Genomic DNA, 22,313 nt, shown 5'->3' on the forward strand with positions numbered 1-22,313 from the left:
ACTGGTGGCGCGTGGGGGTGGCGGTTTAAATAACAATCATAACAGAATGGAACGGAATGGAATGCAATAGAATAGAATGGAATACTCATTATCTACATTATTATTAAAAAACATAATGACTAGAATAGAATAATAATTATCTACATTATTATTAAAAACCGTAATAATAAGGAGGAGGAGGATTTAAATTATTACTAAAAAATCCCAGTCTGTTATTGCATGGGGTGCTTGCTTCGTATTGCTGGGAGATTTGCTTCACCCTGTGTGAATATATTATAAGTATGGGAATTATTACAATTATGACACATAGTCAAAAATATTTTAATATTTTAGAAGAATAACTATACCAACTAATGATGTTGTTATCCGTGATTATTATATATTGCTATAGCACCTATTATAGACTATTATAATTGTCATGTTTAATAATAATTTTTAATTTTTATCATTAGCTTAACTCCTTCCGATAAAACGCCAGGCTTGAACTCCGATCGACACCCACAAACTCTCCCGGACCACCACCACCACCACCACCACCGACACCCTCTTTTCCTCATTTTCCCTCCATCCCCTTCTCCACCGGCCGCTCTTTTCCCTCCCATCCCCAGCCGCATTCCGCGGTATCTCCTGCCATCTACTGATGCTTGAGAAGAGCCGCCTACTGCATTTCGCAGAGCCCGGAGCGAGAATACACCCCTTGTTTTTTAAAAAAGGGAGGTGATACGGGATGGGGGGGAGGCACCGGGGGCCCGGCCACGGTCCCGGCACGCCCCGGGCGGCCAAAGGCCGCCCGGGGCGTGCCGGGGCCGGGGCCGGGCTTTGCCCGAAACCTCCCCGGGGGAGGGGGAAGGCTCAGCCCTTAAGAGCGGCGCCGGCATCCAGCGTCCCATCCCGGCGCCGCGATGGGGGAGGCGGCGGGAGGCAGCGCGGTCCCCCCGCTCCCGCCGTCGGAGGCGGTCGGGGGGCAAGTGAACGCCTTGACCGTCCTGGCCTTGCTGGAGAAACTGGTGTCGATGTTGGAAGCGGTGGAAGGGCAGCAGCGGCAGATGGAACAGAGGCAACGGGGTTTGGAAGGGGCGGTGCGGGGTATTCAGGGAGACCTGGGGAAATTGTGCCGCAGCCACGGGGCGACGGGGGAAGCGGTGGAGAAGCTGCTGGAGAAGTCGCGGAAGGTGTGCGCCCACACCCGGGCCGTGCGGGAGCGGCTGGAGAGGCAATGCGACCAGGTGCGACGCCTGGAGCAGCATCACGCACAGCTGCTCCGGCGGGACCGCTTCAAGGTGCTCATCTTCCAGGTGAGAGGCCCCACCACCAGCCCTGCGTCCCCTGGCCCCACCGAGATCGCTCCCAAACTCGAGGGAAGAGCGCATTTCTGTCAACTCCTAGCAGACTTGGGGGGGAAAAAAAGCTGCTTTTTATTCTTGGCAAACTTGGGGAGAGAGCTGACTTGATTTACTAACTTTTAGCAAACTTGGGGAAAGTGCAGTCTTTTGCTAACTCTCAGCAAACTTGGGGAAAGAGCCCTCTTTGATTCTTAGCAAATTTAAGAGAAATGCCCACTTTTACTCTTAGCAAACCTGGGGAAAGAGCTGACTTTATTTACTAACTCTTAGCTAACTTGGGGAAAGAGCTGTCTTTTTGTTAACTTAGCAAACTTGGGAGAAAACCCTTCTTTTAATCTGAACAAACATGGGGAAAGAGCATTTTTTTGCTAACTCCCAGCAAACTTGGGGAAAGAGCCCTCTTTGATTCTTAACAAATTTAGGAGAAACACCCGCTTTTACTCTTAGCAACCTTGTGAAAAAAGCCTGTTTTGGTAACTCCTAGCAAACCTGGGGAAACAGTCTTTTTTTCGTAACTCGTGGCAAACTTGGGGGGGGCGGGAAAAGCCCTTTATTTTTTTTGCTAACTCTTAGCAAACATGGGGAAAGAGCCCTTTTTTTGCTAACTTTTAGCAAACTTTGGGGAAGACCCCTCTAAGTCTTGGCAAACTTAGAGAAAGAGCTATCTTTTAGTAACTCCTAGTGAATCTGAGGAAAGAGATGTTGTTTCGCTAACTCTCAACAAACTTGGGGAAAGAGCCTTCTTGTATTAACTCTTAGTATATGTGGGGAAAGTTGTTTTGTTGTGGTGTTTTGGGGGGGGGTTAAGTAAACTTGAAGAAAGGGCCCTTTTATTCAGCAAACTTGAGAAAAGAGTCCATTTTGCTAACTTAGAGTACTGCCCCTAAAAACTCTCATTGGATCTGCCCTCAGAAGCAGGAGAGGGGCAGGGCTGCAGCTCCCTGTCACACTCAGCCTCACACCCTGCTTTGCTCCTCAGGCTGTTCTGGCGCGTTCAGGGATGAGCTTAAAAATTCAGTTAAATACTCAGCTCCCTGGGAGTCCATCCAGTGATAGCAGCAGTTTGCATATTTTCCCCTTTTTAAGCAATGGTCTGGACAGAACACGGCGTGAGCTTTAACTAAACACAGGATGTGACTTTCACATCTTTTTTTAAAAAAAAAAAAAAAGCCAGACCTCCACAACATGCTGGGGGAAGGAAGGAGAGTGAAGGTGGGGCTGGAGTAGCCACAGCTCAGGCACATCACCAGCTCCTCACACTAAACTTGTTGGCTGGGTTGTTACATCTGTCAGTTGATAACTCTGCTCCCTGGGTGTTGTGTGTTTGTGTTTTTTTTTTTTCTATTTAAACAAACGCAAAACAACAGAGCAGTACTTGATTTTTAGAAGCTGGCAGGCCTGGTTAGTGCACAGGTGCTTCCCCCAGAAAGGAAGCCCCCACCTCCCTGCTTATTGTTCTCCCAAATTACACTCCAGGCTTGTCAAGCCAAAAGAGGAGGAGCTGCAGCGTGTACTTAGCATGGTGGTTTCCACCCCAGAAAGAATGTGGAAATTATTACAGGGACTGGGTAAATTTAAAGACACATGTTCTCTGTGCTTCTGCAAGTAATTTTAAGATCCGTTACTGTAAGTCAAAACACTGCCATCTTCCAGGCCCTGTTAGCTGATGACTGGCTCCTGCCTCCAGGTTCAGACCTAGACCTTGAATGCTTCTCGTGGGGAAGGGTGCACTAGTGTGGCCTGGGGGAAGGTAATTTTGTGGCATTTCTGCTACTTCCAAGTGTGAGAATTAAGGCCTTATTTTTACAACTACACTGCCTTCCTCCACAGAACTCAAATTTTAGCATTTTAAGATGACATAATGCAGAAAGACGAAAACAGCTGTGTGTGTGCAGGGCAGTTAATGTTACCTCGGGGGGAGATCCCCATTGCTGCTGCCTGGAGGCAGCGATTTGCAGGCACTGGGTGAAAAGTAACGGTAAAACTCATCAAGAAGGGTCTGAAGGGTAAAGCAGAGTCCTGACAGGGGAGGGCTGGCTTTGCTTATTTCATGACACTAAATAGTATTACACAGCTAAGGCTTATTTAAACCTCCGAGCCTTTCCTTAATGTTGGGTCCTAAAGCGCACAACCCCAAAGCAAACAGCACAGGCCCCACATCCCAGAACAGCAGCTAAGGAAAATCCACTGCCCGTCACCGGGCTGGTACCTTGGGACAGCAGGACTGTTCTTTGTTGCTTTTACAAGGCTTTAGTTGACTCTGTTCCCATCTCTCACTGGAAAATATGTTGCCACGGCAGGGGAAGATGAACTTAACCGATCCCAAGCTGATGCAGATGAGGAACACAAGCCTTAGAAAAGAAACACTGCAGTTAAGTTCAGTAAAAAAAAAATTCAGCTGTCAACTGGGAATTGCTGCTGGCACTAGCCTGCTGCTAAAAGGTAGCATGGCTCTCTGGAAAACCAGCGCAGCTAGCGGAGCTTCCCAGGGTGTGGGAGGGTGGCTGGGGTGGCCAGCACCCAGGGCTTTCTCCAGCAGAGCCTGGGAGGAGCTGGGATTTTCCACTGGGGAAGTGGCCGCACCCAGAGGGATGGTGGGTGCCCGCCAGGCCGTGCCCATACGCTTGCTGCCAGCCTGGGCAAGAGCCTTACCTGTGTGCCCACCTCCTTGAAACCTCCCCGCGGGATCTCCTTACAAGCTGGAGGTGGGACGACCTGGTAGTCAGCGGGGCCACCGCCTTGCTAGGATAATTGTACAGCGGGAAAAGCAGAAGGCTGGCTGGGCTTCTGCCCTGCCCCACACAGGAATCCATGGAAAAACAATTGCGGGAAGGAGAAGTCGCAGCAATGAGGCCACATTGACGCCGTACTTCTGTAAAAGGAAATCTGGATGTATGAGACCTCTCTTCAGCTGAGGGGATTCTTCTTTTCCACTGAAAAAAAATCCATCCCAAACTTCACACAGCACATTTCTCATTAGGACCCGCTTTTCCAGCTTAGGAAGACAGCTCTGTATGAAAATAAAAATATACATTTGTGATTCCGTTCTGCATTCACCATATACCTTAAAGTCCCTGATACTTGGTGGGAGCACTGAGCACAGCCAGAACACGACTGAGCTCCAGCTCTGCATTTTATGAAACCGTGCTGCACTCGCCAGCATCAGCTTTCCCGCAGCGTACACATTGAGAATGAACTGTGTTTAGAAAAGTTCAGCTATTTACATATTTTCCATTAAAATGCTCTTAGTTTTCTCTCCCTAGCCTGTCTGCATTGTTCCTAGTTTGCATATACTTCTTTAATTGGTGACATATTTTAGTGGAGCTCCACTCCAAGCATTTGAGGATGCAAAAGTTATTACAAATGCCACAAGTGACACAGCAATTTAGCAAAACACTGAAGTGACTGTTTTAAAAAATCCTTGTTAAGCTTTGGCATTGTTCCCTTCTATTTTGTTCTCGCCACATGACCAGCTTTTTGGTTCTGGTTTGGTGGGGGTTTTGTTTGCTTTTTTAGCTGCAAAAGCAAAATGCAAGACAAAAAAGGCTCATGTTTAATTTTTCAATTAACTGTCATGTTTACTGGTGAATAGGACAGGTAAAATAAGTCAAAATTACAGCCTGGGGTCAAGCACGCTGATATTCAAGCCCCTTTCAGATGCTGCTCTTGGTAAACGCTCCATCCTGAAATGAAGCAAGAGGAAGGCACAGGAAATCGGCCATTTGGTTGTATCCTGTTGTTTGGGTCACTGTAATAACCTTTTGAAAAAGCAACTTCAAACTCAAAAATGAACAAGTGAAGGAAACAGAAGAATTACAAACTGATAATGCTATTATCAAACTACTACATTTCCCACTGGACCTTTGCAGGGAGAATACTCTTCTATTGATTAATGACAAAAACAGCTCACGTGGCTCTTAGGACTTGATCCAGCTGTGCTGTAGGAGGTTTGGTGCAGCCAAACCCACAATGCACTCCCAAAACACCCCAGCCTTGGGGACGGTGCAAATTGGCAACTTCCTCCTCCTTGCCCGCAGTCCCAGCCTGCTCCCTGCCCTCCTCCCTCCCCTTGGTGACATCCAGGTCTGAAGTGCACATATTTGTCCAAAGGAAAGGAGGTGGAGCTATAGCTGTTTTTAGAAGGATTTGTCATCTTTTGACCTATTTTGTGCAGCAAAACAAGTTTTAGACTAGTAATCCTGTAGGCATATAACAGCATCTACAAAGGACAGAGAAGCCCGGACTGCTGTAAGCATGGGAAAATGCCATTTCTCCTTCTTGAAGGCCATGGCCTCTGAGCACACCCCTAACAAACATCCACACCAAAGCACACTGATTTCCCTCATGCAGCATCACAGATTCAGCGCTTCTAAGTAAATTAACTACCTTTTCACTCAGGCTGTCCAGTTTTGTAGTACGCCGTTACGGATTTTATCTTCCTTCCTGGTAAAACTTAGGGTTGAGATTATGACCTATAGAAACTTCCCAAGAATGGCTGGTCAAAGCCACAGAGAAGGCACTGATTTTAACTTTGCAAGTATTAGTAGTATTAGCAAGGGTTGTTTTACACAGAGAACTTGCACAAGTCTATTTGGCTCCTACATGGAAAAATAAAATTCAGAGGAGCTAGCTACCTACAGTCAAGCTCATCTGAGAAAATGCAAGTGCTGTTTTTGAACTCAGATGTGGAAAATAAAAAGATGTATCGCTTTCTCAGAATTTTAGATTAGATCAAGAAGAAAAGATCAAAGTTCTACTTTTTTTGGCATGGAAAATAGTTACGCAGTTTGTAACAGTTGGCATTTTTCAGTGTATTGTTCTAGTCTTCCTAAATGAAATACCAGACTGCTTGAAAAATGTATCAAAACAAAATATAGGTGTCATATAAACTTGTTAGACCAAAAAGTTATCAATAGCGCACTTACAACATGTTATCATGCTGTATTTGAAACAGCAATGTCTGTTCCACCACAGAGCATTTCTACTACAGCACCTTTGTATTTCCAAAGCATTTTACTTAATTTATTTTCATTTGCATTTTAATAGTTCCTGTGATCCTTTTAGAAACATGAGATAGGAAAGCATGTCATTCCTATTTTACAAGCAGAGTAATAGATGTCCAGAGGCTGATGTTTTCCAGGGCCATGCAGGAAACTTGGGCAGAGAGGTAATTTCTTGAATGCCAGTACTGTCTGATAGCCAAAGACCACCTAGGATCTGTTTTTAATTGAATCATTAGCTCATTATTGTGTAGTATATTGGTTTTGCTTTGTTTTCTTTATAAATATGGATAGTTTGACAGTCTCTCTTCTACTCAGTCACAAATTTGATTAAAATTGAAACAAAATCCATGTCCATATTTTTCTAGAGACTGCATGCAGTACTTCAGTTTAACGTGAATACTGTAGGCACAGAGCTAAACTGACCTTGAGATGAGCCACACAGGCCCATCTCTGGCTCAGACTGCACTGTGATCAATCTCATATGACACCACTTTCCTAGATTAAAAACTTTAAAAGTTACAACCCATCTTTACTCATTAAAATCAGAGTTTTCTATGCCATTGAGGGACATACACCTGAATGTTGAGGTGCTTAAAACCATATGTGATTACCTAGATTTGGAAAGAATGCAAAAGACACGTAAATTATGCTTTATACTGAGTTCTAATGCTCTGGGGAATAATTTAACACTGCACCCACTCATGTAATTCATATTTCATTAACTGCAACGGAGAGAAAATATAAATATTTGTTCTGCAGTTACAGCTGTTTTCACTTAAAGCTGGTGCAGGTTTTCTTTGTTTTGTTATCTTGGTCACTGTTGCCGATAGTTGCATCAACATTATAGGTGTTAGGAGAAGAAAGCTGGCTTTGTTAGATGTTCCACTGCCAGCAAAGGGCTTGGAAAGCTTTGTCTGTGCCAGTGTATCTGACTGAGGCCGCTGGTCCAGGAAGGTGTGTGGAAACCGCAGAAGCAAAGCACATACAAACTGTCAAACAGCCATCAATTTTTTAGTACTTTTCATTTTCTTATCACCAAGGGATACTCATCAACACACTTGAATCACAGTATATATGATTATATACTGTGTATATATGGTATAAAATGATCCTGCCTGCCCATGTGTGTATTTTTGAGTTCCAGAAGCGCTACAAGGTAGTATTACAACTAGTATTTTGTTTTTAAAAGCAATCACATACAAGGTACTGTGGTATATTCATAAAGACATCCTTATACAGTCATGACAGCAAATTTAACTCGACACTATTCTCTCCAGTGATCACAACTGTATGCTCAGTCCTGAAATAACGAGTGTGAACTTCCAAGTGTATGTGGCCTTTTTTCCCCTTAACTGTACACTCAGGCCCACTAGGGACAGATCTGAGACTATTACAACCATTTCACTCAGCACTTACTGCTTCCCGTATCTAAAGATGAATTGGGGGGGGCAAAAGGGGGCAAAAAAAAAAAATCCTTCAAATCCCAAACAGTAGGTGATATTGCATGCACTCTGTCTGAAGGTGATAAAAAGGTAATAAATAGAGAACACGCAGATCTAAGGCATAACAATTCTGAAAAGAAAAGGGAGTGTGTGAGGAGCCTGGTTTTCTTTGCATGGACAGATGCCGGCAAAACCTACCGCAGAACAGAGTGTTCATTGTGCTGCCTCTGAACTGCTTGGGGTTGCAGAGCTGCTGCGCTTGGTAGTCACAGAGGTCCTTCGTTACCAGTTGCAGCTTCTGCCCTTGTTTAGCCTGTTTTGTTTTCAGATACCTTCTTTCTTTCCATGCCCTTTCTTGGTTTTGTTTCTAAAAAAGCAATCATTTTCCTCTTAGCTAGAAGTGACTACTAGTGTTTTCTATGTCTGTTTATTTTTGTATGCCGTAAACTTTTTTAATTATTATTTTTCAAGGAGTTTTCCTGTCCATATTTTTAATATTTACCAATTTACCAACCAAATTTGATGTTTTTTTCCTGTAAAGAGCTGTAAAATAGCACATACTCTAAACGTCATGGGCTGCATGGCTTCTCAGTGTCAACAATACATTTTTAACAGCAACATAGATTTTTCTGAACCACAGTGAAAGTGCTAACTGCATTTGCCATCTAAGCTACCTCTCAGATGCAACCAACATCTCTGCAGAGATATTCCCGGTCTTTGGCTAGAGAAACTGAAAGCTCTGGGGGGTTACGTGACTTCTATAGGCCTACGCAGGGGTCCACAGAATGACATCCTTAGTCACCATACGATCCCTTCTGCCCAGGGATAGGTGTACAACTTTACAGCTAAAGTCTTATTAAAGAGTATCTAATTTAAATGACAAAGAATGGGATTTCCATTCTGTATACATTCCAAGTCATTCTGAAAGAGAAATCTTACAGCTGACACCTCATTAGTCTTAAACTGTACCAGATAATGGTTCAGTGGGCTTTGAGTGGCTTGTTACTGGTTAAATATACTGAAACAACAAGAAATGTTCAGCATCCTTCATCTCATCATGGGGGGGAAAAAAAGTAATTGTTCAGGGTTGTGCTTTGTTTATTAAATTTGTGTCCTGTGAACTATGAAACTCAAATATTGTCAATTCTTTCAGGAGGAAAATGAGATCCCTGCCAGTGTTTTTGCAAAAGAGCCTATTCCCAGCATTACAGAAGGAAAAGAGGAGCCTGTGGATGAGAACAAGACACTGGAAGAAACCTTGCACACAGTGGAATTGGGTTCAGATGATGAAATGTTTCATGAGGAAGATGACGTGGATGACAGTGCAGAGGAGAAAACAGAAGAATCAAGAGCTGAGAAAATTAAAAGATCCAGCCTGAAGAAGGTAGACAGCCTCAAGAAAGCATTTTCCCGCCAAAACATCGAGAAGAAGATGAACAAGATCAGCACAAAGATTGTCTCGCCTGAACGGAGAGAAAAGATCAAGAAATCACTTACTGTACATCATCAGAAATCCTCCTCTTCCAAGAGTTCGGCTTTCAAAGTATCTCCCCTCACATTCAACGTGAAGAAAGTCCGTGAAGGAGATAGCCCTGCTGAAGCTGAGGACAGACCAACGGAAACTACAAGCAACGACCAAGCTGAGAATGAGGATGAAATGTCATTTGCTGACATGCACTCAGATATGACACCTACCACCTCACTGACCGAGGAGGGCAAAGCAGTAGCCGATTCTCTAGAGAAGGAAGCCAGAATGGAAGGGAACGCCATGATGAACAACAACATCGAGCTGTCCATTGTTGAAGATGATGAAGAGTATAGGATGCCTCTAGAAGTTTCTAGCCAGAAACTGTATGATGAAAGAAACAACCCAGTCGGCGGGGAAATGGAACAATCTGATGAAGAAACAGCCCAAGCAGCTGTCCTGCAGATAGACCAAACAGCGTAATTGACCCGAGCCTTCCTTCGCCTTCCAGATACGCACGGTTTTACTTAGGCGAGTAACTGGTTTCTGCTACACAGGTGGTAGTAACAATTCAGTTTCTTCCATCCTTTTCTCTGCAGTGGTAATTTATTGCATCGTGTTGGAATGGAGAGTGAACAAGGTCCATGACACAGGCTGCAACGTGCTCTGTTTTAGGCCGAGACACTGGTGTTTATTAGTTTAGAGATGCTGTCAGCTGGCATAAGAGACTAGCAGAAAAGAGTATGTCTAGTAGAAGCAAGCTGGTCAGCTGCCTTTCTTCTGGTTAGGTCAGAGGAATGCGTGGAGAGTAGTCAAAAACCAGACATTTTTGTTCTGTTTTCCTATCTCTCAGTATTTCACAGCACTGTGAGTAGTTTTGTATGTAAATGTAGAAATACCAATGAGAACATTTGATTTCGGTTTCCTTGCTATGCTCTGTGAAGACTAACAGCCTCAGTAACTGTGCGGATACGTATAGTTTTTTTGGGGCTTTGCTCCACGACACTGTAAGACTAAAAGAGCAGAGTACTTAGAGGGCGAAGCTGAAAAGTTTCTTCCATCCATTTCAGTGGGGGAAAGATTTTTGCCAGTAATCTCTCGCTATTCACTTAGAAGAAATGACTGTGTTTAGGGGGAAATGAAAAGATGTTTTTCAATCTACCAGAGTTATGGAAGTACACTAGTGACAAGCATGAATGTGTGATCAGTTACTGCACCTTTAAGGGATCAGAAATTGAAAAAAAAAAAAAATAGAAGGAATTTGATACAAACATGGAGATAGTCTGAAGAAAGTATGAAATGCTATGAAATGTAAAAAAAGGAAAAAAACCCCACAATAATAATACTATACTCCCAGCTTAAAGAATATATACTCAGATAACACTAATTAATTAATTCTTAGTCTTTATAGCAATATACTGTCAAACTTTGCACCTGCACAACTTTGTATCTCAGAGTATTTTGAAAATAGCATAATTTATCTTTTTACAAATTATTTCATATATAGAGCTATATCTAAAAAGAAGAGTTAGATAATTACAGGGATGTAAGGACAATTTTTTCAAAAAGGTGAAATATTATTTTAGGCATTTCTAAAGGGAACAATGTGTTATGGAGTGAACTTCATGGCAGGGATGAGTTTACATAAGGATGAGTCTGCAAAGCCACAGGATTTGATTCTCTGCTAATAACTTTCATCACAGCCACCTAACTTCTCTCAAAATTACAAGTCTGTAATTTTTCAAAATTAATGGAAAATGAGAGATTACAGGGTAGTTTGTTCACTATGAATGTTCATTCCTGTCACTTTGTAACAAAGGTAAGGCGGAAGGAAGGAAAGGGAAGCACAATACCCACAACAGTTACCTTACATCCTTGTTTGTTTATGCAGTGGGTTATTTTTATTTTATATATATATATAAAATTCTACTGATACTTAACATTGCACTAAAAGGTTGCTTCCTTCAACTTGTATTTAGAATCACAAATTATAGAAGAAATAAAAACTACAGCAAAAATACCATTATGAAATGATTAACAGATATTACTCCACGGGGGTAATATCTGTAACCAGTAAATCACACTGGAAGTCAGTCAATAAGAGCTTAGTGTAGGCGAGTACTATTAAGAGTTAAGCTCTTAAGTGTATGGTATCATATAGGAGATACTGTTTGTAAGAAAAATCATGGCATAACTCGTGCAGCTATATTTTTATTTTGTATTAACTACAATGGATTTCAATCATTTTTACTTGTAACTAACTACAAATATGACAAATAAAAGCATAACATAAAACACAGCCATGTCACTCTTTGGGAAAAGCAGTCTGAGAAGTTGGCAAAGATGAAATTTAAAGGTCAAGCATTTATTACTTCAGTTCATGTCCCCATTATACCTATACCATTTTCTTTCTCACCCTCTGCTGTTATTCAGCAACGCAAACACCAGTGCTTTGCTTTCCAGATACTTGTCAGATCTCTGGCCCATTTGAATGTAGTCAGGCACTTTCCAAAATCTGCTAGCTCCATCTGCATTTTTTATTGGACGGCAGCACACTTCTAATACTTTAAATAGTCCTGAAAGCATATTTATATGGAAGTGTATATTCTGTTTAGGCACACAGTTAAACTCTTGTCTTCTAGAGTGCCACATAGTCTTTAGCAGGCTTAATTTTACTGACAGACCAAAGAATGCACGTTTAACCTTTATGTAACAGCTGTCAACTTCCCGAAGCCACAAAGTGCTAACCAGGAACCCCAGCATCGTGTTTACATTTCGCTTTCAGATATGCCTGGTTTGTTTGTCCTACTAAGCTTTAATGCAAACAATACCCCTGGCCATGCTTTATCCAGTTTTAGAGATGCTGAAACGAATCCCATGTGCAGTGTTTTTTAAGAGCATTACAATGCTATCCAGTAAAACCATTGGAAATGCAGATACTGAGCATCTGTAAGAATTAATTCAAATACCCACTTAAGGATACACCACACACACAGCCATCAGTTGCAGGGCTAGAATTAAACGTTTTCTCCATCACAATCACACATTTACAAGGACGAGCAGGCCTGTAATCCTAACAAAACTGAGAAAGCATGTTTTGCAAGAAAGAAAAATGTTGACTCAACTCATGAATGTCGGCCTTTGCGCTATCTTATAAACCAGAGAAAGAGGCAAGCTCAGGATCCCAAGATGTCCCCCAAGCTGTTTCTTCCCCTCTCCTTCCATTCTCGAGTCCTGACTAAAAACATTAGTCTGCAAAACTTACTGTTTCAGGGAGGAGGCAGACTGCGGCACCAGCAGCACTGTATTCTTTCAAGTATCTGAAGTATGTGCCTGGATCTTGTCGAGCTGGCAGATGTCAAGCATATGCACGGGTATTCCATGCTTGTGCTGACAGGTTTGTCTACATAATTACTTTTTAAAAAACTGCTTGTTTACCCTTCTTGACACGATAACACGGGGACAGCACCTGCCTGTGGGCTCCACTCATCCCATTATTCCTTGGAAGACCTGACCTGTTAGCTGCTGCACAGATTCAGAGTTTGACCTCCACTGAAATAAGTGGAAGCTTTGCACAAAGAAAGAGGGTGTGATAAAGTCCTTATGGTATAAATATTTAAACTAACAGCACTCAGCGGCTCCTGCTACTTCCATTCTCAATGCCAGAAAACCAGCTGACATTTCTGTCCCCTTTTAGGGGAAAGGGCAAAGAGCATCCTGTTGACCCCCACGTGCTAATCCATGAGCTGGCTCCTCTGTGAAAAGGCACAGATACGGGCTTTCTGGACCATTTCACTGTCAAATAAAGAGAATGCAGTGAAAGCCCTCATACGGTCCTGAATGAAGCATGGTTGATGGTTAAAGAGACAGAAGAAAGAGAAGAAGAAAAGGATCAGAAGGTAAAAGATACCGGTATGCCCTTTACGCTGATGCAATGAAACCCATTTGTTGTTATACACTGTAGTGCCAAACAGTTACATGACTGGTAGTCACACGCTTAAAAAAGAGGTAAACTCAGGAGAATTAGTGAAGTAATGGCAATCTGTTAGAGGGCAAACTGTCCAACCCTGAAAGTCAGTGAAAAGCCTCCAGCTGGCTCAAAGGACTCTCTGAGCCGTACAAGGTTTTTGGACCAAACATACAACTCCTGTGGCCATCACTAAGAGCTGTGTGCATGGATGCAGGACATGAGATCTGTGTATCTCCCCATTCCAATCTGCTTAGCTCATCAACAGAATAAAAAGTTTTACTGCCATCAGCACAGCAGACACAACAGCGTGGCAGAAAGGAAGGCTATAGCCTGCTTTGCAGGGTGAACTGTGAGCAAAATTTCAAGCTAAGTTCTGACTGCAAGGTCTTTGCTGTCAGTAACTGCTTACAATGGAGCACATGCAGCTCCAACTCTGGAAAACGAAGTTGAGTATTTAGGTAGAAAAGTTTAAAAGTTTTACTGTGACCCACTAAGACAGACCACACTCGCTCTGAGCATCAAGAGGAAGGGGTCAGGTAGTCTTCCTGCATGCAAAGAAAAAAGGTTTACCACCCGAGCAAAGCAAGCACGCAGCTGTTTGGCCCCAGTCCTGGTTAGGGCTTTGCCTAGGCAACCAAACAACTGGCAGGAAACAACTGCCAGAGCAGCCCGGAGGGTGCTGACTCAGTAGGTAAGTATCCGCTACTCTCTGACTTACGGCCCTTGCTTTCCCAAATAAATGGAAAAAGGCTGATAGCCACTTTCCACCACTTTAAACTGCCCGTTGCCAGGGTTTTGTTTCAGGATCTGCATTTGAACCAGCCTCAACCCCAGGCTGCATCTAACTGCATGCATAAAGAAATTTTAATCAGCACACTTGCAGCTGTCAGTGGTGGCTGATCTGTCCTGCCCTCCTTTTGATCAAAATGCCTTTTTTCCCTTCCTCTCGCTCTGGCAAGTCAAATGGGAGAGTCTGAAGTGCACACTAATTCAAATAAAGAACTCTCTCTAACTGCATGTTGAGAACTGATAATCAATGTCATCTTTAATTTTTCTTACATGGTTATCCCCTTTAATGGAGTGTGCTGCAGTAACTGAGAATAAATCTGCTTTGGGTTAAGCTAGAGATTGTTATTTATTTTTCTTTCAGATCAGAGATTAATATTGCTGTATGACCATTGGCACTAACCTCTTTTTCCATAGCAACACTAAAGAGAACATAAACTATGAGTCATAATTTCTCTCTGGAGGACTTTTTTGTAATTATGATCATTCCACAGTTCCTAAAATATATTAGCTGATTTATAGCTCTGGTATAACAGCTTTGATTTTCCTTCGTTTGAACACACAGGCAGAAAGAAGAAACTTCCATTATTTTCTTTCTCAGGCTGAGCTAAACACTACACAAAGTACCATACATTCGTTATTCATTATAACTGTGTGCTTCTAAAAAATCCAGAGCAATGTTTTCCTTACAAAGGTGGAACGGGTTTCCTTGCTTTCAATAACCTTAAATGATACTGACCTTCTGAAAGAAAACTCGTGTCCTTCACAACATGGTTAGTAAATTGGGGTCTGACAGCTGGAACCGATCCAAACTAGAAACTGTATTATACTGGGTGGCAGCAAGGTTACAAACTTTCATGGCTCCTCTGCCAGTCAATAGCTTTGAACTCTCCGACAGCTCCTCTCCCACAGAACACAGCTGCAATATACAGCCCAAATTCAGTAATAATCATGATTCTCTTTACTCCCTTCACTGAAAACCTGGCTTTGGAACAACTTACACATACAGGTCCTTGGAATAGCTCAGCAGATGATCACACCAGATCATCACAAGAGACTGTAAGACTTTTTTTTTTGTGCGTGTGTGTGGCCATCTCCTGCTTCCCTAACAGTTTGTTTCCCATACTGTCTGCTGCATGCTGGTGCAAAGCGCTCAGAAAACCTATAGTGTCTGTTGCAGGAGAGGAATCAGGAAAGAAGATTAGCAACCCGAGGACACACACATTCAGTCAACAGTCATAATCCAAAATGGAGAGACAGAACAAGCTTGCGTCTCTCGCTGCTTTGCAGTGTCATCCCCAGCTGCTAAACCAAAGCCAGATGACATCAATGCAAAGGGTACGTGGTTTGTTCTTGCCTTGCCCAACATGAAGCAGCTCACGCAGGCTCAGGCTTGTGCAGGCACACAGTTAAAGACCAGAACACCAACTAGCATAATATCAATCACTCTACAGACTTGTGTACTCCTCCCTAAAGGTGTGGGAGAAAAAAACCAAATGTTCAAATTCCTGAACACAGGGAGCAGAAGGTCTTTGTAAAGCCCTGTGCCATTAACTCCAATGAGGAAAGTCTGGCTCTATCTTCTTTACTCCCTCCCATCACGCTTATGTTGTGTGGAAGTGCAGGTGATGTGAACTGTGCCTGGATACTGAAAATGTGCAAGACAGTGTTAGGTACAAATAACACACAGGGGATGTCTACACTGCACACCATGTACACATACCTCATTTAGATCAAGTACCAGGCACAGCCTAACTACAGAAACACAATGCTCCATTCAAGCAAATTTATCTTATTTCTCAGCTACTTAGCTCCTGATGTCCTACGCTATTCATTTAAAGCGAGCTTCAGCATCTTTTCAGTACGCTGCCAACTACAGTTATATATGCCCTTATATTACTTGTTCCTTCTGACATGCCTGTAGGCAAATGAGCCCCGTGAGGGTGACAACATGAGCTGCATTAACCAGCTGCCTGGTCCCTGAATCATTACAACTCCACACAGCACTGAGAGAGACGTGGAAAAAAAGGACAGTGAGAATGTCTGACTAGCAGTAAACAAATTATGAACACAGAGAAGTCGTCTGCATTTGCAGAGTCAATTGTCACTTCCACACCATCACAGTGAAAGCTACATGCACTGTGACTTCTTTTAAATCGCCTTCATTTTCCTACAAGGTTTACCATTTTACTGTTGATGATCGCTGGAAATTGAAAATCAGTGAGCAGGTTATGACCGAAAACATTAGCAGGTGATATGTCATGCAAGACCTGCGTAAATAGGACCTACACATATTTGAAAAGAAGGGGTTTTCTGTTTGCATGTCCAGGCGTTAGCTCTTTAGAAGAATGACTGCATGCTCTGCATGCCAGTGCACACCTCTTCAAATAAAAGACAAGCCTGTAGTACATGGACGTATGCAGTTCTGGTTTAGGTTTTCCATCATGGAGATCTCAATTAAAACAAGCTCATGTTAGTTCTAAGCCACTACATATGACAAAAACATGGAATATACATGACATCCAGTTTCAAATAAGGTGAGAACCTGGAAAAGTTTTTATGGATTTTGGAATGGTTTTAAATTCTTTCACTAAAAATAAAACAGACGAACAGGATCCTATAAATCCAATCCTAAAAACCAATCCATCAGATTATTTTTTTTAATCAGCTCCCATCGCTTCTTAATGATACTATAGCTGACATTCAGCTGGGAGTGGAAGGAAGAATTAAGACAGGGAAAAGTGTGTGGGAAGAGAAAACAAATAGGAAAATGTGGGTAAGAAATAGAACGGTAGGATATGCACGAGAGAGGGAGCATGTGAGGGAAGGAGCTGGTGTGAAGGGTGAGCAACAGGGAGGAAGGAGCTGAAAGGCTACTAAGAAACACCAGCAGAACACCCAGAATGGAGACAAAGACAATAAAGCAAAGGATGGGACAGAACCAAGAGGCACTAACAAAACAGAGAAAACAAAGAAAAACAAGACCCAATAAGGTCTAGATTTCAAAAGGATGGAAATGAGAGTAGGCAGTCAGAAAAGACTGTGAGATAGCTGCCATGTAAGAGACAGCAACAGCGAGGAAAGAGCACAATATGTAATCATCTCCCTACCTGCCAATCAGTATTGCAGAGGCAGCACCCAGGATTTGGGTCTAGAAATTATTTTTATTGTGCGATGTTGTCAATGCTTTTTGTTTTGCTTGAAGTATTTTGTTTTGCTTTCATTTTTTTGTTTCTTTTCAGGGAGAGAAGTTAGTCAGGAATAGGCAAAAGCAACATCATATTCACACACACCGTAACAGCTCAGCCTGAGCCTGCAGAAGCCCATGCTGGAAACAGCCCGTTCCCAGGTCTGCAGTGCTTGTGAAGAAAATAATTCTGGGCTGACTCCTGCTTGTCAGCGTATGCTCATGCAACACTGCACATTTGCCATGCCTACTTGCTTCCAAAAAGGCTTGCAGGGAGGAGGGCTGGGGGAAAGAGGGTAGAGGCTGCTAACAGCAGGATGGGGTCTCCTCCTGTCCAGACATTTAGCTAATGCCCCACTGAGTATGGACCACCTGTGGGCACGGGGCAGGCAGGATCTACTAGAAGCACTGAGGAATGCACCCCCAACAGCTGGATTTCACTGCCAGATCACTGAATCCCAACGGTTTGCTGGAACAGAGCCAGTGGGATTTCTTTGCTATTGCAAACAGGTTTCTGAGAAAGTAAACGCAGCTCTCCTCCTCCACTGGGCCTCACCCCCCTGCTTTGCCAAGAAGTCTGCTATATTAAGATACGAGGCAGCCATGCTGGCTGGGCCACTTCTCCTTCGTGCTTGGCTTCCCGTGGGAGTTGCTCCATCCTCACATATCTGCTGAGAAACAGCTTGTTCTTTCTGGCTTTCCTCAGTTTCTTTTTTTAGTGGTGCCTTTCTGCCACTTTGCACAGCAGAGGCCAGGTTCTGCTCTGACATTGGCAAGAACCTACCCAAGTCCCATTCTTACCACACACCCCTCAGATCAGAAGCAGCTTTCTGCTGCTCCACTCCTGACATCTCCTAGGTTGCTTCCTGGCGTTTTCTTGTACTTTTCCAGAAGCTCTTCAGTTCACTATATAACTCTCTTATAAAATGAAAGGCTCTACTATTAATTCCTGTTAATGTCTCGCAGGATGCAAGTTAATTGATACAGGGCGTTTCATATCTACCATACTTGGATCGTTTTCTACGCAGAAGAGGGAAACAGGGACAAAACGCTTAAGAGCTTTGGAGCCAACGGAAGGAAAACCTGGATTAGGACTCTCCAAACGGGAAATGTCTCCTCGCCTACTTGTCTGCTGCTGTCAAATTTTAGTGCTTGTTCAGAAGAGAGGAAGGGGGACATGTACTGAGAGATGAAAATGACAGTGGAAACTCAGTTGTAAAAAGATGAAAAACTAAACAAATTCAGGCAGTCCCCTTTTACGTGATGTGACAGAAGCCAAAATCTGTGCCAGCAGTGGGAGATTAACGAAATCCAAATGTGTTTAGAGAAAATTAGGGACAAGAGAACTTGAATTGGTGGTTCTTGATCACATATGAGAGTTACTCAAGCTGCAGCTCTAATAGGAGTAATCCCATATTACAGAGAGTGTTTGCCTTTATAAGGATTTCATACGTTTCTTTCATACACAGTTTTGCACAATATTTTTCAGGCAGAGGCAATGTTCACACTGAGACAGATGCAAGCTCACTTCAAGCCAACTGGAAGACATGTTAAATGTCAGACGTTGCCCCAAGCTAATATGCCACGTCTCTTATTAGCTCAAATGCACTAACTGCATCCATATGATGCCTGGTCAGCTCAAAACACAGACAGGGTGAGATCATCTCTGCCCGTACAATACTGTTAGGCAACGCAGACAGAGAGTTTTGCCTGCAGGAACAATACAGTTGCAGAGGGTATTACTCCATTGTTGCTCTGTTAATGCCTAACCTACCCCAAGTAATAGAACAAAGTAGATCTTTAGACTATAATTAGGAAAAAAAAAATACATCTGGTAAATGTTTTACCTGTAGTAAGTACTGAAGTTTCAGAAAAAAATGTCTCCTCTCATTTTCTTTATACAAGGCTCCAATAGGAGAATAAAGAAGGGATCAGCTGAACTCTGTAGTGGTTTTCTTCTGTCTAAATGCTCTGGGGAAAGTGGCATGAAATACTGCCTGTGGACTCAGCAGCAAGGCATGTGTCTCCCCCTCCATGATACAGGGGCCCATCCACTGGGCCTCTGGGCAAAGCTCACAGTCAGATTTGTCGCCAGCTCAGTTCTCTTGCCATGGCTCTGCCGTCCAGATGACCACAGGGACTTGAGGTGGAAGAAGTGGCAAGATGCTTTTCTGACATGCCTGAGATACACAGAATTCAAGAAGCTTACACAGAATAACTACTTTGTGTAGGTAAGGATGAGGCTTTAGCCTACTTCCATGGCCCCACTGTGATGGAGACATTTTATTCTTTAAGATTATATATTATTCAGTGAATTGTGCCATCTTTCTCCAAATATTATTTTTACTCAACAATGCAGCTGGCCAAATACTACAAAAAAGTATCAGCTGAAAAAAGTATTTGTCAGGAAATAGGGTTTCCTCTTCTCCACCTAATGCATTCCAGCAAGTTCCAGCTACATTGCTTCCTCCCAGCATTTAACTTGACAAAGCTTGTGGTAAGCCTGGCAAGAACCTGAAGGCATTAAATGTTCATGATTATCAGCATTAATCGCTGTTATTGTTCTTATAGCAATAGTTAAAGCTTGCCCTTAGTAAGAAGTCGTTCTTTTTTCCTGACTACTAGAAATACTTCTTGCACAATAATACTCTTTACATAGCAACGTGGTATTTTCAGATTTTCATGTTCAGCTTTGAATGGTACATGGCTACTGCCTGGTGAGGAAAAGCCTGCTACAATTAATATATGTTATAGTTTCATTCTTAACTGGATTTAGTACAGTGATCATTTGTTGTTGTTCCTTTCCCAAGTTGCATTGCTGTGGCTGCAGCCTTCCAAATTTCTTGCTTGTTTTCCATCCATATTTCACTACCACTACCACCTGATTTGCACTATAAGATTGTTTTTCACCAGGCTTGTACTAACCCATGTTAAACTCTGCAGTGACCTAACTATACTCTTTTCTTTTGGTGGTGGTGATGTGGGACGTGGGGTCCTAACATCCATCAGCAGTGGCGTCCTGGAATCATTTGTTGCACCATCCATTCATTTACATTTACCCTGACCATATCGTAAGAGTCCTTATGTTGCTGCTTGCCTTCAGATCTGACTGAGTTTGTACATAAGGTACTCAAAAGTGCCATTTTCAGAAACAAAATCATAAATGGATAAACTGAGTGTCCTGATTCCAGGAGTTAATTTCTTTCTTAGACTTAATGTTCTTTCTGGTCGCTATGTTTCAGATTTAGTATGAAAGGAATGTCAATAATGCATATTGTTTTAGTTGTTGTCAGGTGATGTTTATACTACTCAAGGACTTTTTTCAGCTTCCCATAGAAGCTGAGAAGGAGCATATACAGAACAAAGGAATGGCCAATGGAGCATTCTGTACCATAGATGTCATGCTCCCTATAGAAATGTGCGTTAGCTGGGGGTCAGGAATCCAGGATCGCTGCTTGGTATGGGCTGGGCAACCAATTCACCGGATGGTGAGAGTGACTTGTGTTGTATTACTTTATCTTGTATATTCTTTTACCATTATTATTTTAATTATTATTATTCTCCTTTTCTGTTATTCTTCCATTAAACTGTCTTTATCTCAGCTCATGAGGTTTTTTTTCCCCTTCCTTTCCCCTCCTTTTCTCCTTCTTCTTCCTACCCTTCTGGAGGGGAAAGGGGAGAACTGTGCGAGCGGCTGTGTGGGCCTATCAGCCAGCTGGGGTTAAACCATGACACTGAGTGAGAGCTAAGTATGGGGAGCTTAATTCTACTCTTGTATACGTGGATGCAGTTTTGAAATGAATGCACTGAAGCCAATGGGACTGTGTAAGCTCTATCTATGCTGTGCAGCAGAAAAGATGATCGTGGACCAGGCTCCCCTGCACTGCTAGGTTAGGATTGCAGAATTCTTGTTTGTAGGAATACAGAAGTCCTATTTGAGCTTTTTCAAAAGACAGACGGACCCTTCAGTACCTTCAATACTAAAAGCCTGACCTGAGAATTAATTCAAACCAACTTCAGCATGCTTTGCATTTGATTAAAAATGAGATACCCCCCTTTGCTATAACCTCCCCAAATACTTTCAGTATGTAAACTAGCTTTTAAAAGAACTTTCTCTGAACACAGATTGAATACTCATCTGCAAGACGTTTCTTTGGATGCAAGGTAAAGTACCCAGATACTGTTCTAAGGAGTATGATACACAATATCTTAATTCTCACTCAAACAGTTCCTGTTTATCTTCATGGAGGACTAACTCAAATATTAGCTTTTGGATTTGATAAGGGACACATTAAACAAACACTGACGCCTGTATCATAAAAAAGGTGGCTCTCAGCCAGATAAGTGGAGCACTGCCTGCAAGTATTACTATATTCAGGCTTTGCTTGCAGTGGTATTTTCCATAGCCTGCATTTTTTTCAGTAGTGCATAAGCATATCTAATAGAGTAGCTTACAGGGAGATTTCAGTCACCCCCTAGCACATGACAAATGAGACATTTCTTATGCTAGCTCAGCTGCACACAGTACTCCTCTCCCTCCCGAGAGCTCTGTTAAGAACTTAGGGTCTGAGACACCATTTTGTTATTCCATTATCACGCAGTGATGAAAGACACAACACTTTAATTGTTTTGTATCTGCGAGATAATTAATTACTCCTCTCTCTAAAATAGAGAGGCAGCAAAAGAAGGAATATGAATACTCATTTCCTTTTCCTGTCAACAATTAAAACACTTGTCAAAAAACCTGACAATCGGTAAAAATCAACGTAAAATTTGGTAATAACTTGACACTTTCAATATTGCAAAACCTCTCACCTAATGCTCTCAAATAATCAACCTTACTAAAGCTGAATGGTTCCTTGAAATTAATGGTGCTTCCTGTGGACTATGCCCCTTTTCAGCATGAATTATACAAGCAAAAAATCTCAATGCTTTACAAAGAGATTTTGAAGTAGATCGACAGTAACTCCCAAGGAGCTTCTTCTGATTTAAAAAAACAACAACAACAACAACAACAACAACAAAACAAAACCAAAACCAACCACAAAATCAGCCAACAAAATAGAATAGAAAAAGAAGGGTAAGAAAAGGTCACACTTAACAGAAAACAATGAAAG

The 22,313-nt window shown here is 42.5% G+C and overlaps 1 protein-coding gene and 1 long non-coding RNA gene across 2 annotated transcripts in view; one reads left to right on the plus strand and one right to left on the minus strand.

Moving 5' to 3' along the window:
• Positions 1-22,313, minus strand: part of LOC128912867 (uncharacterized) — a 31,340-nt gene that overhangs the window by 6,985 nt on the left and 2,042 nt on the right. Inside the window, exons 3-4 of the long non-coding RNA XR_008467781.1 lie at positions 3,996-4,353; positions 3,553-3,694 (exon numbers count right to left, since the gene is read on the minus strand). This is a non-coding gene — a long non-coding RNA (uncharacterized LOC128912867). The remainder of the gene's footprint in view (positions 1-3,552; positions 3,695-3,995; positions 4,354-22,313) is intronic.
• CAVIN2 (caveolae associated protein 2) lies at positions 866-11,548 on the plus strand. Its single transcript, XM_054209555.1, has 2 exons — positions 866-1,295; positions 8,942-11,548. Exons 1-2 carry the CDS (start codon positions 903-905, stop codon positions 9,734-9,736), a joined length of 1,188 nt encoding a protein of 395 aa, XP_054065530.1. The 5' UTR covers positions 866-902; the 3' UTR covers positions 9,737-11,548.

This window comes from Rissa tridactyla, chromosome 7 (assembly GCF_028500815.1).
Source record: "Rissa tridactyla isolate bRisTri1 chromosome 7, bRisTri1.patW.cur.20221130, whole genome shotgun sequence".
NCBI classification, from domain to species: Eukaryota; Metazoa; Chordata; class Aves; order Charadriiformes; family Laridae; genus Rissa; species Rissa tridactyla.

Excerpts from the sequence above, each read along its gene's own strand:
- CAVIN2 (XM_054209555.1), top strand. The coding sequence starts at position 903 with ATGGGGGAGGCGGCGGGAGGCAGCGCGGTCCCCCCGCTCCCGCCGTCG. Across the intron at positions 1,296-8,941 it reads TCAAGGTGCTCATCTTCCAG|GAGGAAAATGAGATCCCTGC; the intron begins GTGAGAGGCCCC and ends CAATTCTTTCAG.